The sequence below is a fragment of the Neolamprologus brichardi genome, chromosome 3, assembly GCF_056152115.1.
Source record: "Neolamprologus brichardi isolate AB-2024 chromosome 3, ASM5615211v1, whole genome shotgun sequence".
In the NCBI taxonomy this organism is placed as follows: Eukaryota; Metazoa; Chordata; class Actinopteri; order Cichliformes; family Cichlidae; genus Neolamprologus; species Neolamprologus brichardi.
This window is the reverse complement of record NC_142106.1, coordinates 14,020,001-14,036,004: the sequence shown is the minus strand read 5'-3', so window position 1 is coordinate 14,036,004 and position 16,004 is coordinate 14,020,001. Positions and strand designations below refer to the sequence as shown.

General features: G+C 40.0%; 2 protein-coding genes across 2 annotated transcripts in view; one reads left to right on the top strand and one right to left on the bottom strand.

Moving 5' to 3' along the window:
* LOC102799100 (uncharacterized) overlaps window positions 1-16,004 on the bottom strand; it is a 62,455-nt gene that overhangs the window by 540 nt on the left and 45,911 nt on the right. The window lies entirely within an intron of this gene.
* LOC148103576 (programmed cell death 1 ligand 1-like) lies at window positions 10,872-11,977 on the top strand. The gene is made up of 3 exons (XM_087838852.1): window positions 10,872-10,938; window positions 11,213-11,578; window positions 11,817-11,977. The coding sequence occupies exons 1-3, from the start codon at window positions 10,872-10,874 to the stop codon at window positions 11,975-11,977; spliced, it is 594 nt and encodes a 197-aa protein (XP_087694978.1).

The following is a 16,004-nucleotide window of genomic DNA, read 5'->3' as shown; positions in this document are numbered from 1 at the left end:
GCAGCTCCATTACTGTCTGAAACACACATAGAGGACGTCAGTGCAGGCAGCACAGTCTCATAACTGAAATAACCTCGTAGTATCTATAACACAAAAAGGTTTGTTGAACATTTTTTCTCTACAGTGCAAAAACTGTGAGGTGACTCGTGACTCATGGCAGGTCTGACTCATAGAAACATGATTACAGATCAGGAACGTGTTTCTCATCAAAGCCGTCAGACATCAAAAACTTGTAAAACCATCTGACCGATCCTGTCAGGAGGCTACATCTGCAAATCAGCCACATAAAGAAAGTCAAATCCAAAAGACCAACACCGCTGAATGGATCAGGTTGATATTTATTGTTTGTATAGAAATTATAAACCACTCAGAGTGTTTTTTATTGTCTCTTTATCTCTGCAGTCGAACCTGTGGAGTGAGCCCGAGTTAATCAGAAACCAGAAGCTGGAAGATCACAGAGTCATTTCTGATAAGTGCAGGTGGACAAACACTAAACACAGCATTTACTGTAAAGGTCACCCAACAAAACATAATAACAACAAAGCGACTTGTGATCATTTGTCAAAGTTGTCAGAGTTTAAAGGACAGTCTGGATTCTGCAAACCTTAAAGTTAGAAAATAAACACACACCAGCACAGCCGACAGGAAGGACGACTTTCTATGAAAACTACATGTAAATATTTTAATATGATAAAAAAAAAGCTGCTGAACTGGAAGCTCAGCTTCCTGTTCATGAGCTTCAAGACTTCAGGCATGTCGTCTCGTTGCATTTTTAGACGTTGCCCGATGTCCTGCTGGCACAAAATAAACACTCTGAGAGTTTCCAGCTACACCAAACAGATGTTTCCATACAATGATTATTATGGATATATTATTTCTGACTTTCTCTGTCTGCTGTGTTTCCTGGATTTCTGAGCAAACACAAGAAAAAGTGCAGTCTGTCCTTGTGGAGTTTCTTAGTTTGATTCAGTGAGAAGAGTCTGGAAGAGGAGCTGAGGAGGAGCAGGAAGGAGGAAGGAGGAGCAGGAACTAGCAGTAGTTTCTCTTTGTCAAAAGGAGGACTGCAGCTCACCCGTGGACTCCACCATGATTGTTTGAGTGAGTGAAAATTCATTTACTTCTTTCTTTAACCAGGTTTGTCACACAGTTCTCTTATTCAGCCTTTAAACAGACAGATCTGTGTCTACGGTTTGAAACACAGCGAATACAATGTGATGATGGGAATTGTGGAGCACTGCTTTCATGATTTAAATCCGGGGTCAGGCAGGACCCGAAACTGGTGCTTTATAATAAATATGATGATAATAGGAACTGAATTACACATTCAAGGGCAGAGCTCCTGCTGTAACCTTCACTCTCTAGGTTTTTCCTTTTCTTCACTCATCTCAGATTTCAGGCACAAACACGTCGCAAACAACACGAGTGATACTGGTGTTGGTATGTGATTCATATCAGCATGATGGGATTGCTGTGATTTGTTACTGTTACTGAAGGTCCGCGGCTCCGAACCGTAGTAAAGGGACCTCTGGCTAATACGGTGGGTTCTGTGTCAGCTCGTAGCTGAAAACTAGCTTTACTTTGTTGTCTGGGTCAACTTTGCTAGCAGAGACAGAGAGAGGCGTTGAAAGGCTGCTCCAACAGAACTTATTGTTTCGGAGGAAAACACGAACACGGTGTACAGTCGAGTCTTAATAGCTTACTTACAACTGGGCTCGTCAGGCTCTCTTCTTGGCTGCAGTGGTTATTATTATATTTACATGTTTCCAGCTCCCGTTTTTGCTCGATGACAGCTCATACTTTTCCTTTTTCTCCCTCCCTCGCTCACAGACACATAACGGGTATGGCAGTCCATTCTCCCTGCAGCACGGACTACACTGCCCATGATGCTACATTCTTTAGAGCTATGCCTGTAGCATTCTGCCTATTAGCTTAGCACAACAACAACAAAAAGGAAACACGCAGAGAGAGAGCGTTGCCCTGTAACCATGGCAACCGTAACGCTGCCGCCTGGAACAACAGAACGTAGCTGTCAAACAAAACCCAAACAGTCCTGACCCGCCACAATATGAAACAGGGAAGTACCGCGGTGTAATCCATTTATTTCAACAAAGTAACTGTATTCTAAATACCACCTTTTTAAACGGTAACTGTAACGGAATACAGTTACTCATATTTTGTATTTTAAATACGTAACGGCGGTACATGTATTCCGTTACTCCCCAACACTGGCAGCGAGTGAGAGGAACATGAGGAGGTGCATAGAGGTACCTCCACACCATGGAGCTGAGTGGAAAACAGAGCAAACAGTCATGTGTTTGCTTCAAATTCTCTGCTGTGGCAAAACCACCGACCTCAGACATGAAGTCTGAAAGCAAAGCTCCACTTTGATTTGAAAAGCACGTTTAAAAACTTTTAAACTTTTTAAAAAGCTTTTTCTTTATGTTGTGACACCAACACCTCAGTGTTGAGTAAAATGATGCGTAGCAGAGAGTTTGACCTTTGACCCGAGGATGGAACACTCCTTCCAGGTGCCAGATCTGCATGTGGCCGTGCTAGCTACAGCTAAGCTAAGACTGATATCATTTTTATAAATGTTTACATTAAAATAATCAGTTTTCTTAAGATGTGCATCCACATGTCGTTTACAGACAGATTCTGGTTTATTTGTTTAGACAGCAGGTTTTGGTTTGTTGCCTCAGAGCAACATTGTGCAGTTAGGCCACTTTTCTTACAATAATGGTAAAGCAGTGGTTCCAAATTCTGGTCCTTCGTTCAAATATAAACCAGAAGCCCCAAACTCTCAGAACGTAGGTTAATATAACACTAACATTAATGCCATGGAGGGCTAGTTTCACCCAAAGTGCTTTAGAGACACATTTACACTCCAGGTGTCTAAAAACAAACATTTTCAAAATGCATGAAAAGCTCAAAGGTGTGATTTTTTCCATTATTTCTAATAAAAAACAAATCTCACAGTGATTTAATGATCATTCAAACTGATGTTTGATCTCATGAATCCTGGCACACCGCTCTCCACCTTTAAAACTTGATATCTTGGTGCCTGTATTTACTCAGTACTGGAAGATAATCCAGTTCTGCATTGTAGTGATGGGATTTCCGGCTCTTTTTAGAGATCCGGCTCTTTCGGCTCGGCTCACTAAAAAGAGCCGGCTCTTTCGGCTCCGAACCGGCTCTTCAGGTTGTTTTGTTGCTTTAATTATTTAATCATTAACAATAATATAAAATTATGCAGAAAAGGAATTACTAATGTTAAAAAAAAGTGGTTTTATTTATATATGTTTATATATGGCCCCTAGAGACAAAGCACGTACAAACTCTAAAGCATATACAAACTCCAAAACACATTTCTAGTGTTTACTGAACTTCCAAAACAGAGCTACCCAGATCACTTAAATTACACAATTGAAAGCATGTGTGTATTGTTTGTGTATTTATAGACAAGCACTCATATTTATTCAAATAATTAAAAAAAAAAAAGTTCATTTACCTGTTACTACCACACACCAAATCCGGTTGTTGATACTTCCTGGCTTGTGTAGCCACTAGGAAACAAAAGCTCAACACTGCGCCCTAGCATCCTGGAGCACTTTTGTACGTGATTCTGAGTTTGTACGTGCTTCTGAGTTTTTACGTGTTTTGGAGTTTTTACGTGTTTTGGAGTTTGTACATGCTTTGACTCTAAGGGCCACCATAAATATACTTTATTTATTCACTCCACATAAAATGTAATAAATAAATCATATAATACAAAAAACAACTATTTACATTTTAAATTTTTAAATTTTCATCTTTTTCCTTTTAAACAAATTTAACGTGAAACAACACAAAACACTGCAAACCACAACACAATTAAATATAAATTAAAATATTAAAACAAAAAGAAGATGCATATTCTCTGTCATATGGGCCTGCATGAATAAACTTTCTGAATCCTTTATCATCTGCAACTGAAAATAGTGGATGATTACTATACCTTTCTAATGTGATGTTGTTGTCCCTGGCTCTCTTTCTCTCTGGCTCTGTTCCTGTGCTACTGCGAGTGTAACTAACGCCCCTCCCCCCTCTGCCCAGCGTAAAGTACAGGCCGCGCGTGCGGAGTTTAGCGGAAAAAAGGGCGAGAGAGAGGGTGAGAGAAAGAAAAAAAAACAAAACCTCACGGCTCCCAATAAGGAGCCGGCTCGCGTCGTTCACTTCAAAGAGCCGGCTCTAAGAGCCATTTCGTTCGCGAACGACCCATCACTACTGCATTGTCACACACTGCTAGAAAGAAAGGAGGGAGCTTTGATAACCAAGCTCACCACAGCCAGGTGTAGCTCATGAAATAAAGCACAGCAGAGAAACCAGAACAGACACAAGCAGACAGACAAGCTCGTGTGAGTTTTTTAAGGTGGACTTGGACACAATACAAACAGGCTGTGTGGGCGTTCTGTCTCGCCTGGAGGGGTGAAAGGAGGAGGCCTCGGCCGAATCCAAAGACGTCATGTTTGAAAATGTGTTTCTGTGCAGTTTCCATGGCGATGGTATTGACTTTTATATCCCTGAGTAATGTCTGTCAGCAAGCTGTCAGTTTGTTTCTGACATGAAGGTGTGCAGTGAGGCCGGGCTGGTTCCTCTCATGCAGCAGTTTCTCTACAAACGTCTCCAGTTTAACAGAAGACATCACGATATCTCTTTACATTAAAAGTTCTTAAACTCATAGTTTCATAATTATTGATCACATGTTAGCAGTTAATCTTCTCTCTACTGCTGTGAAACACAAAGAGAGACTCTAACCTTTTATCAAGATTCAAGAGACACGATTCAAACAGGCTGTCTGAACTTATTTTATTACGTTTTGGAATTAAATGACAAAATTCTCAGCTTTCAGGAACCATTTGAATTTTCTCACTGGTCTAAAATGTCTGATGAGTTACAGTAATGTGAAGCACACGTCTGCCTTGTTAAACTGTCTGAGCACAGAAAAGCGAAGGACAGATGCACCAACAGGTCAGAACGTCACTTTATTTCCAACAAACAGCCTCCTGGTCGGAGAGCGTGTCCTATTCTCAGTCTCCTGATGACGACTGGACCCCCGACTCTCACCTCTCCTACTTCCCTTTGTTTAGTCGTCCTCCTCCTGGATTTCCTGCCACCTCATCAGCAGTAATGACTGATGCTAACCTCATCAGTCTCATCACCGCCCTCTTCTCCAACTGTAGTCTCAGAAAAAGTCCACTAGTTTTCACAAACCTCACAAGTTACTTTCCTGCAAAGTCCACACATGAATTCAGAATTTTAAAAAACTGATTTTTCAAAATCTCCTTAAAGTCATTTAAAGGTGAAATAAGTAAACTACTTAATGTTTATGCTTCCTTGTTTACTTTCCTGATGAGTCATTTAACAGGGAGTGTCCTTTTTCCAGCTGTAAAAAGAGAAACTGTGTCTCTGCTGCTCCGATGAGGAGCTCTGTGACTGGTTTTGTGAGACTGCTATTCACACTTGAATGAGAATGAAGCGACACTGCAGTGGATCTTCCCTCATCCTTAAAGTGCAGCGGTGGATAATCTGTTGAAGGTAACCACTAACACTACTAATGCTATCATCACTGCACTTTAGACCTAATGTGAAAGAAGCAGCTCAGGCTGTTAGCAGCAGCACGGAGCCCTGATCTGTTTATACAGCGACCAACTGTCATCAATCGAGACTGGAGATAGCATGAATGATTGTAATTCTTCTGCTTTCATTACATGAGTGCACACACTCATTCTGAATGTAAAGTACATGTGTAATTTTATGTAATTAATATAAGAAGTAAAGCTCACAGAGCGCACACGTCAGCCACAAGCTCTGGTGATCAAACTCAGTATGAATCCATTAAAAGTTTGCCAGGCTCTTAATACACAGCAGTGATGATATGGCCTGTTAGCGCGCAGTTAACCGGAACAGATCCAAACATGGATAACATTTTAAAAGCCAACAGTAAACAGTATGCAACGTCGTTAAAGAGGTTTCTGCAACAAAGGCAGGGCTGTGAAATTACTGCTTAATGTGTAGCTGATAATAAGCCAAAGCGTCTCCATCAGCTGGATGCAGGTTATGATACTGCAGATGTGACTTCACTGACCTGATTCACACATTTTTGGTAAAAATAAATAAAATAAAATAAAAAAAATTCTTCATGGATCGTGTTAAAGTGTTCAGACACTTTTATCTGTTTATCTACTTTTGCATTTGGTAGCGATGCTGTGATGGCTGCTTTCATGCTGCAGCTCCTCTTTACTTCCCATGAACTCAAGCTAATCCTTGTTTCTTCTGTCTGCTCACTTAAAATGAGTGGTGTAGATTAGATTAGATTAGATGAAACTTTATTGATCCCTCGGGTGGGTTCCTCTGGGAAATTCAGTTTCCAATAGCACAGCACCGACAGAAGTTACAGAATGTGAGCAGAAATATACCATATATACATATATATAAATACAGAGAATACAAAAGGGATAAATAGAATAAATAGGAATAAGAATACAAGGGAAGTGCACATTTCAAGTATGTGAGTCTAAGTGAGTCTAATTGTAGGTAGCAAATAACTAATCTGAAAGGGCGTTTCACAGATCAAATGACTCTTCAACAAACATCCTTTGCCATTAGTAACAGCCACTCCAGAGATGTTTGCTGCAGGAAACTACAGATCTGCTGATTTAGCACACAAAAGAAAACAATCCTTTGAATTCCAGTAATGATTTTATCACTGAGTGCGCTCTGAGTGCTGTTTGTGCAGAAACAAGAAATATATATGAAACAGATATAAAGCAAGAAAAAAGTTACAGAAAATCATAAGAGATTATACAAACTATCAGTGGAAAAACCAAATGAATGCACTGATATTCTCGTCACAGTCAGAGGTTTCAGTAACGACGGCTCAATAAGATGCACATATGAAATGTTTAAGTCGCCTGTGAGGAAAACAAACATAATCTGAGCAAATAATTTCATTTCACACGCGCAGGTATTCATCACCACTCGTCCAATTAAACTCTTTGTGCGTAAATTCCACTAAGAAGCCATCGTCCACGCCGCCTTCATAGTACAGAAAACCCGGGTTAAGCGTCACCTCTGTGGAGAAGATGAACTTTATCACTGCTAAGATACTTTAGGAACTTCTCCTTGAGTTAAACACCTGGTAAGATTATAATCTTTAAAACACACAGGACCATCCTTCCTGCTATTGCCAATTACGCTTTATTTATATAGCTCCAAATCACAATAACAGTCGCCTCAAGGCACTTATGAGGATCATTGTTGGTGTTTCTCATAGTGATTAACTACGAGAACCAGGTTTGTCACACAGGTTTGACTTGGCAAGCAGAAGGTTGCTGGTTTGATTCCAACTGGAAACATCAAAGCTGGCAGTAAGGCTTTTAGACTGTGCCAAATGAAACACAGCGGTGTGTGACTGATGTGGTGAACCTTTGTGACAAAGGTCTTTTTTGTGTATCTGTGAGGATGTTCCTGCTGATTACATTCTTAGTAAACTTGTCATGGTCCTGGGTCATGACCCAGCGTTTTGTGTTTCCTTTTGGTATCACCTTGTGTTTTGTGTTAATTCTGATTTTGGTATTTGTTTTTTGGTATTTTGGTATTGGTTCTTAGCAGAGGTGTGGACTCGAGTCACATGACTTGGACTCGAGTCATTAATTTTATGACTTTAGACTCGACTTGAAAAAATGTTCTAAGACTTGTGACTTGACTTGGACTTTTACACCAGTGACCTGGGACTTGAAGTGGTTTACTTGAAAAGACTTGATATTTCACCCCAAATCTAAAATTTAACACACATATTATATAGAAAGTGTGCACCATTAATTCAATTCATTCACTCATTTATTCCAACCACACTCTGTACGTATGTGTGCATGAGCTGTAGCACAGCCAATCAAATTAACCAGATTTTTTTAAGAAGAAAAAAAAAACGCTCAAAAATGCTGCAAGGAGTTATTTTTTCAGGTACATAAACTATGAAGTAGTCAACAAAAAAACGAAATGCAATATGCAAAACATGCAAGAAGAGAATCCCAGACAGATGGAACAACTTCCAACTTTGTCCGACAGTTGAAGTTGCATAAAGAACGGTAGGTTCCCTTTTGCTACGATGAGATAGCTGACTTCATCTAACTTTGTGATGTCAACTAACTTTGATGTGTATGATATTTTTGTCATGCTATTTTAAAGCCGGTCCTACAAGCGCATCCAAGAATAACATGCAGCTTATCTCAGAATTGTCGGTGAAAATTATTCTTGGAGCTACGTTTAATTGAGCTGCATTTTATAGAGGTGCAATTTCACAATTTGTGTATATTTTCTAAATTCACTATTTCGTCATATGTTCAGAAAAACAGAGATTTAAAAATCACATGGTCTACCATTTACATTTAGCATATAACTGCGACATTCTTTTTTCCCGTTTTTTTTAAAGACTCGAAAGGACTTGAAACTCAAAGTTTCAGACTTGTGACTTTACTCGGACTTTTAAACCAGTGACTTGAGACTTGACTTGTGACTTGAGGATAAAGACTTGAGACTTACTTGAGACTTGCAAAACAATGACTTGGTCCCACCTCTGGTTCTTAGGATCTCCTCTGAATCAAGGAGGGGGCCTAAGGGTACATCTTTTGCCATCTTACAATGCTGTGATTGCAGCCATTCCCCAACTCTCTGTGAATGGTACTCATGACCATTGATCAGTGGTTGTTGATCAATGGTCATGAGAATTTGCATCATTATATTGAAGGAACTGACCTCCCAGCCCATTGTTCCTTCAGTGGGCTGGTTTCAGTCATTATGCAAATGTACTGTTTATAAGATTTGGGAAACCTGCAGTCGGCTGAGACTGAAGAAGTCACTTGGATGAGTGACGAAACGTTTCTCCCACAAAACGCTACGTCCAGATGAACAGAATCAACTTTTGGAGGTTCTTGTGTTTAGTGCTTGAGTGTTTCTATCAGCCCTACCTGTGTCTGTCCTCTGTGCTCTGTTCGTATCCCCGAGTTTGTGTTGTAAAACAGTCTGTGGGTTTCCTGTTTTACTTTATAGGTTTGTGTCGTGTTATGCGCATTAGTTCCAGCTGTGTCCCCTCCTGTGTGCCATTTCCTGATGACCTGGTGTGTGTATTTATAGTGTGTGTCTGCCTGTGCTCCTCGTCGCGTCGTCTGTGTTCGTTCACTATGTTCCTCTGTGTCTCTCTGTCCAGTCGTCCTCTTCTGCCATCTCTGAGTTTCTCCCGCTGACCTTATGTTCCAGGTTCTGCCCTCACCTCAGTTATTTTTGCTGTAAATAAACCTCCACTCGCATCTCCACCAGAGATGGGCAATAACGCGTTACTGTAATCTGATTACTTTTTAAAGTAATGAGTAAAGTAAGGGATTACTATCGCAAAAACGGTGATTAGATTACCGTTACTTTCCCGTAGGAACGCTGCGTTACTGCGTTACTAAAACCGTGATTCTTTTGTGAGAATGTCTCATGACAGTGACGTAAGCAAGTGCGACGTTTGTGACAACAGCTGTGTGCAGATCAACAATGGATAATATATCGAGTGCGGGAGAGAGTATCAGCATGCAGCGTTTAAAGCGTGGAAGTACTGACCTTACTTTGAGTTTGATTCCATAAAAAGTGACATTAACATTAGTGTCCGTTGTGCGTGGAAAGAAAACTTCTTTTTACAGCGAAAAAAACCCTAAACTTCCGAGCAAGCACCGAGTAGCTACGACGTAATGGGAAACTCACAGAGAAACTCGCGGATTTTTCAACTGACCGCTGCGGCACACCTGCACCAGGTCTACTAGTCCACTAGTCTTTGACTTTATTTATTTTCTGCTGTTTTACTTGCATCTATTTGAAAGACTGAGTGAAAACACAAAAAATAATTATTTTATGTGCTGGAATGTGCAGAAAATAGGTTTAAATGTTAAACAAATTTCTTCCAGTCAGAGAATGGTGCATATAATTAAATTTTTGCTTGATGCATAAAGTTAAAAGATTAAAACTAATAAAACAAGTTTTAAAAAGAGACTTTTCCATTTGATTACATTTTGTATGATGGATTATGCAGAAAAAGTAGAATTGGGCAGAAAGATCTATCGCTTTATCACCTATTCAGGTTGTAAATCGTGTTTTTAAAAAGTAACTAAGTAACTAAGTAATTAATTACCTTTGAAAATAAGTAATCAGTAAAGTAATGGAATTACTTTTTGGGGGAAGTAATCAGTAATTAGTTACTGATTACTTTTTTCAAGTAACTTGACCAACACTGCTCATGACAAACATCACGGCCACAGCTAAATGTATTCACAGCCTATTGAACAGAGCTAATAATGAGGGGCTACAGCGCCATCTAGTGGCAGATGGCTGAAGACGCAGTGGGAACAATAATGCATATGTCATAAGTTTACTTTTAAAAAAGCAAATTTATTTACTTTACACATAACCCATCCATAAATCCTGTTGACTACAAAATATTTAAATACATTTACTATTATAAGCAAATATATTAGACATTAAATTCAATGATGCGTTAAAGGAGAAAAATAAAATGAGGAGAGATTCTCAGCTCTAACTGAAAATCGAACTCCTGTATTTTCTATTGTTTTGCAGAACCCACATATTTCATGTCATCCGGTGGAGCTTTATCAACGATGTGCCGGCTTCAGTGTGAAATATGATGTCGTTGACTAAATCACAAGAAACCCAAGACCCAGCCTGTTTGTTTGGGGGATAATTAGATGCCAACTGAATCAGAGTAAACTCGGCTTCTCTGGGATCTTTACAAAATAAGCTCATTATGAGACTCTGATGTTGAAACCCACAGAAAACAGAAGATGGATGCTGTGAAAATATTCTGCTGGACTCTGGAGTGTGTCTGCCTCCTGCTGCCTGTAACTGCAGGTGAGATTTAAGTGTCTTTTTAAAGTAAGCAGCACCTGTGTGATAGAAGGAATGTTGGCCAATCACAAGCCAGATATAGTCTGATGTCAGAAAAGGAGCTTAAGGGAAAAAAGTGAAAATTTGATTTAATGTGACATTTATTTATTAATCTGGTTTGAGGTTAGCCAATCAGAGGACAGTGACCTCTTATCCTCTCTCTGTTTGGCTGCTGTAGAGGTGAACAGTTCAAACTTTGACCTTTAACCTCTCTGTTTTGTGTTGTTTCCTCTTTCAGATCAGAAAATCATCACAGCCGAGTCCGGACAGAACGTCACGCTGCCGTGTCGAGCTCCAAATGAGAACAAAACCATCACAGTAGTAGAGTGGAGCAGAACTGATCTGGAGTCAGAACATGTGCTTTTGTACCGAGATGAGCAGTTCGAACCAGAAGAGCAGCATCCATCTTTTAAGAACCGGGTGGATCTGCAGGACAGACAGATGAAGGATGGAGACGTGTCGCTGATTCTGAGGGATGTGACGACGGCTGATAGTGGAACATACGAGTGTCGAGTCTTCATGGGAGGGAAAGAACGCAGGAAAAGAGCTCATCTGAAGACTGACCCTATCAGTGTCATCAGCCTGAGTGTTGTTGATCCTCCAGGTGAGTGAGTAGAGTTGAGTGTGTGTGTGATCAGAGGTGAAGCTGCTTCCTGGTTGTTGATGTTTGTTTCTAAAGATGTTGTTGATGAGACTTTGTAGAAAGCAGCTGGTCTGAGTGATGTGATCAGAGTGCAGTAGATAATGTCTGACAGCAGTTTGAAGAGGAAATGGATTCTGTTCTGTTCTTCACTCATCACCTACCTGACAGCTGACACCTCACACCTGTTTCTCACCTGCAGGTCAGCCAAGAAGACCTGTTGGACTGATGGTCAGTGTGTCACTTGTTGCTGTGCTTGTTGTTTCTGCTGTTATTTTTCTGATCTACAAAAAACATGAACAACAGAGTCAGGATTCACCCCAGCCTTCTCCTGCTGAGGTTGAATTGTCTCCAATTTCTTGAATCATGAGTCTCCTGCTGCTGTTTCAGCTCCTCAGAGGTGACACAGATCATCCACTGGAGAGACAGACGAGGACATCCTGGATTTGTTGTTCAGCATCTTTGTGAAAGTCTTGGACATTTTCCTTTGGATATGTTGAACTTTAACTAAAGATGCTTTCAGTCCAAAAGTCTTTTTCTTCCTGTTGTTCTCCTGGTTTCAGGTGAAAGTTTGTCTTTAGCTCCTCACTGTCCTGATGAGCTGCATGAACAACAGCTGGAAGTCAGTTTGTTCATGAGACGTTTGGACTCTTTTTCTTTTATAAACATATCAAATATGCAAATTACAGACGTGTCCTGTTTCTACTGTGAGTGTAGCTGTTAGCTCGTGACCTCTGCTGCTGCTGAGCTAAAGCCTCAGAGTGTTTCTGTAGTTTAAATAGATGAGACATCTGTGTGTGTTCATTATATGCAGCTTTTATTTATGTCTGAACACTGCATGTACTGTGAAACTCTTTATTTATATTACAGATTTTATTCTTTTATGTTATTATTAATGATAAAAGGAGTGAGTTTGTGAGCTGTAGAGTCTGATGTTGTTTTCTGAGCATGTCTCCTCCACTCTGCTCGTTCTACTGAGGAAGTCTTTAATCAGGTTTTTGTTTGTGTTTTTGACTGTAAATAAAGTCTTCAGATGTCTGCTGTTGTTTCCTGAATAATCTGATCTGGAATCAGTCCACAGTGAACAAACACACTGAGCAAAAGTGTAATCTGAACTAAAGTCAAACTTTGAAACTCAACCAAGAATCTCTTTAATTGGCCGGACACAGAGGACATCAAAATACGTATCTGTGTGAACAGATTTTCTCTCACATGAAGAGTGTCCTCAGCACCTGACTGCTGTGTCTCTGAGTGGGCGACCAGAGATCACATTAACATGTGAATCCCCGTATTAACAAACATTCTGTAGTACATCAGTGGCTTGTTGTTAGAAACACTTGAAACCATTGTGTGGTGGTAAAAGTAGGTTAAAGAACAAACATGAAAACCTTTCGCTGCACTTTCAAGAGCCCGATGCTCCAGGATGGTGGCACAGTTTCTTGTCAGTAAATGTTACCATACCGTACAATAGTTTATGTAAATAGCAATTTAAAAACAGCACATGGCTGACCAAAGTGCTTTACAGCAGAATGATCAAAAACACAATAAATACATGATGATAAAATAACAGTCTCAGTTAGAGTCAAAAGCCAGCAAATAAAAATCAATTTCTAACCTGGATTTAAAAACCACCACTGAAGTGCCTAATGTGGAGAGGAAGATCATTCCAAAGCTTCAGGCCCACAACGCTTGGTCTCCTCTGAGTTTCAGCTGTGATTTAGGGTCTGAGAGCAACAGCTGCTCAGCTGACTGGAGTGAATGAGGGGGGGCATAGGGCTTCAGCAGATCAGACAAATATACAGACCATTTCACAAATCAGTAAAAGGATTTTAAAATAGATTCACATTTTAATTGGAAGCCAGTGTAAGCAGGCCAGAACCGGAGTAATATGCTAAAATTTTATTTTACCAGTTAAAAACTGTGGCGCAGCATTTTGCACCAGTTGCAGGTGTGACAGGGTGCTTTGGCTAACCCCTATTATAAGGGAGTTGCAGTAATCCAAGCGAGAGGTTATAAAAGCATGGATGAGAGTTTCCAAATCACGTCTGGAAAGAAAAGGCTTAATCTTCAACAGAGTCTGAGGTGATAGAATTTATGTGGCCATCAAAACTAAGTGCAGTGTCAATCTTTACCCCAAGATTAGTAATCGAGCTCTTCAGGTAAGGCTCTGAGTCTACTTTAGTGCAATCGACACAGCTGATCAGCAGAGGGAAGTGTTTGCTCTTATAGTGCAGTGTGACTGTGAGCAAACCTACCTGCACACACTCATGCATACACACTGCTTGTCCAAATGTCTGTAGCGAAACTTAAGGCTGAAATCTCCTGCATGAGGTTATGCACGTGTTTTTTTTTACCTTTTCAAAAAGGTTCGACACCATTACATCTGTGATGTGTGGGCGGCTGGGAATTTCATATTTCATATGCTGAGAAGACGGCGAAATCCTACGTTTTCTATGTCCAACAGTGGCTGGTCATCCAGAGCGATAAAATGAGTCTGTTATTTTAACTGCTCGTGGATTTTCTCTTGACATTTTTCATCGCTTTTCCAAAACCTGACTTAAAGTTGGCTGTTCTGGTCTTGCGTTAGCCTTAGCAAACTCGGTGTACTCCATGGCATGATGTGTCCTCAGGTGTTTTATTAAATTGCTTGTATTGAACAATGTACTCTCCTTCCCTCCCCTGGACACCGTACCAGTAAACAGTTTGCACTCGGCCTTGCTTATGTCACATTCTCAAATTATGAAGTAAGTACAGCTGCCATCTCACTCGCCTAACCCCCTAGTGACCTGTCCCTCTAGTGGTCAATCTAAAAAATTACAAAAGAAAGTACAAGCCACCCTCTGATTCATGAAATAAGTTGGTATCGGTTCACGGTATCGCATTTTACGGTATCTGCCCCGATACCAGTATCAGTATCAGTGCATCCCTAATTTTAAGAAAAGAAACATGAGCTCATTATGAATTTGATGACAGCAACATATCTCAAAAAAGTTGGGACAGATGCAACAAAAACAGCCGGAGGAACATCTTGCAAATAATCAGGTTAAATAACTGCAGCTGGTGAGTGATGTGCTCATCATCAGTGTCCAGCACTCTAGTGTCGGAATTGTTCCAGGTTTAAGTAATTACATCCATTCTGGACATTGCTGCTGTTCCTTAGGATAATGCGTTGAAATTGTCATCATATTGTTCAGGGAGAGCTGAAAGAACTGTATTAATGATGTAGGATACACAAAGTTAAAATACTGTTTCCATACCAAACTGTATCTTAGAATTGGAATTAGACATTTTGGAATTGTAAAACTGATTTTGTCATAGCCCGGCATTTTGTCAAGGTCATTCTTTGTGGAACACACGAGGGTGATCCAAGATGCAGGACTCAGAAGACGTATAAGCTCAAAACCAGATTTATTAAAGAAATCTTACCAAATACACAACAATACAGGTCAGGAGAAAATACTCCAAAAATCTAATTCTTTCCCCCCAAAAACACCACAGAACAAGGAGGGACAAGTGACACCGCCATGAGGGAGAATGCGACAAGGAGCAAGGATATTCACGGTCACACTTACAATAACAGACATAATGCAGCTACAGTACAAGAAACAAGATGTTCAATCAACAAACCTGAACAGCTCCTAGCATTGTGCAAGCAGAGTTAAAACTATGCTTTAAAAATCCACTAAAGGTCAAACTAGCAGCAGGCCTAAAGTGCACCGGCCCACTCAGAAAATGTCCAGCCCTGGAATTCACTCATTTCATCATAAAAGCACATGCTATATAGTCACATTAAGATGTGCCAGTGGTTACTTAGGTATTGCAATGAAAAAAAAAGCCCTGCATTACTGGCTGTGTACAGAACGTCAGCTGTCAGATATTACATTTTATATTATGAAGTTTAAATCCACAGAAGTTTTTACATCTGTAAACTGTCCTCAAAGCCTGGAAATGTAGTTCTCTGAAAGTATAGGTGTCACTGTGGCCACTAGAGGGCACTTTAATATAAAAACATGCTGCTCTGAGACACTGGCACCTTGCCAGTTTGCATATGAGATCACATGATACATAAAGGCTCTTATTGGTTATTTAACAATTTCAAACCGTTTTGTATCCATCAGTTAATAAAAAGTTATCTTTTTATTGATTTATAGATACCGTTACAATAACTTAGCGACACTGCTCTTGCTCCCTTGTACATTAACACATAAACATTGCAGATAGTATAAATGTGTTCACAGGCAAACATCACATTGATAAACACTCATTCAGTTGAAGCTCGGCTGGACCTTATGAATTGAGATTTGTCTCCTTCTCTTTTAAAACTCTGTAAGTTTTAAAAGTTTCCAATGATGCTCATGCTGCTTTTAATCTGCAGTTATGGTTTTATTTA

Bases quoted from the DNA above. Each gene is read 5' to 3' on its own strand.
- LOC148103576 (XM_087838852.1), top strand. From the start codon at position 10,872: ATGGATGCTGTGAAAATATTCTGCTGGACTCTGGAGTGTGTCTGCCTC. The intron at 10,939-11,212 runs GTGAGATTTAAG...TTCCTCTTTCAG, and splicing joins CCTGCTGCCTGTAACTGCAG to ATCAGAAAATCATCACAGCC. The intron at 11,579-11,816 runs GTGAGTGAGTAG...TCTCACCTGCAG, and splicing joins GAGTGTTGTTGATCCTCCAG to GTCAGCCAAGAAGACCTGTT.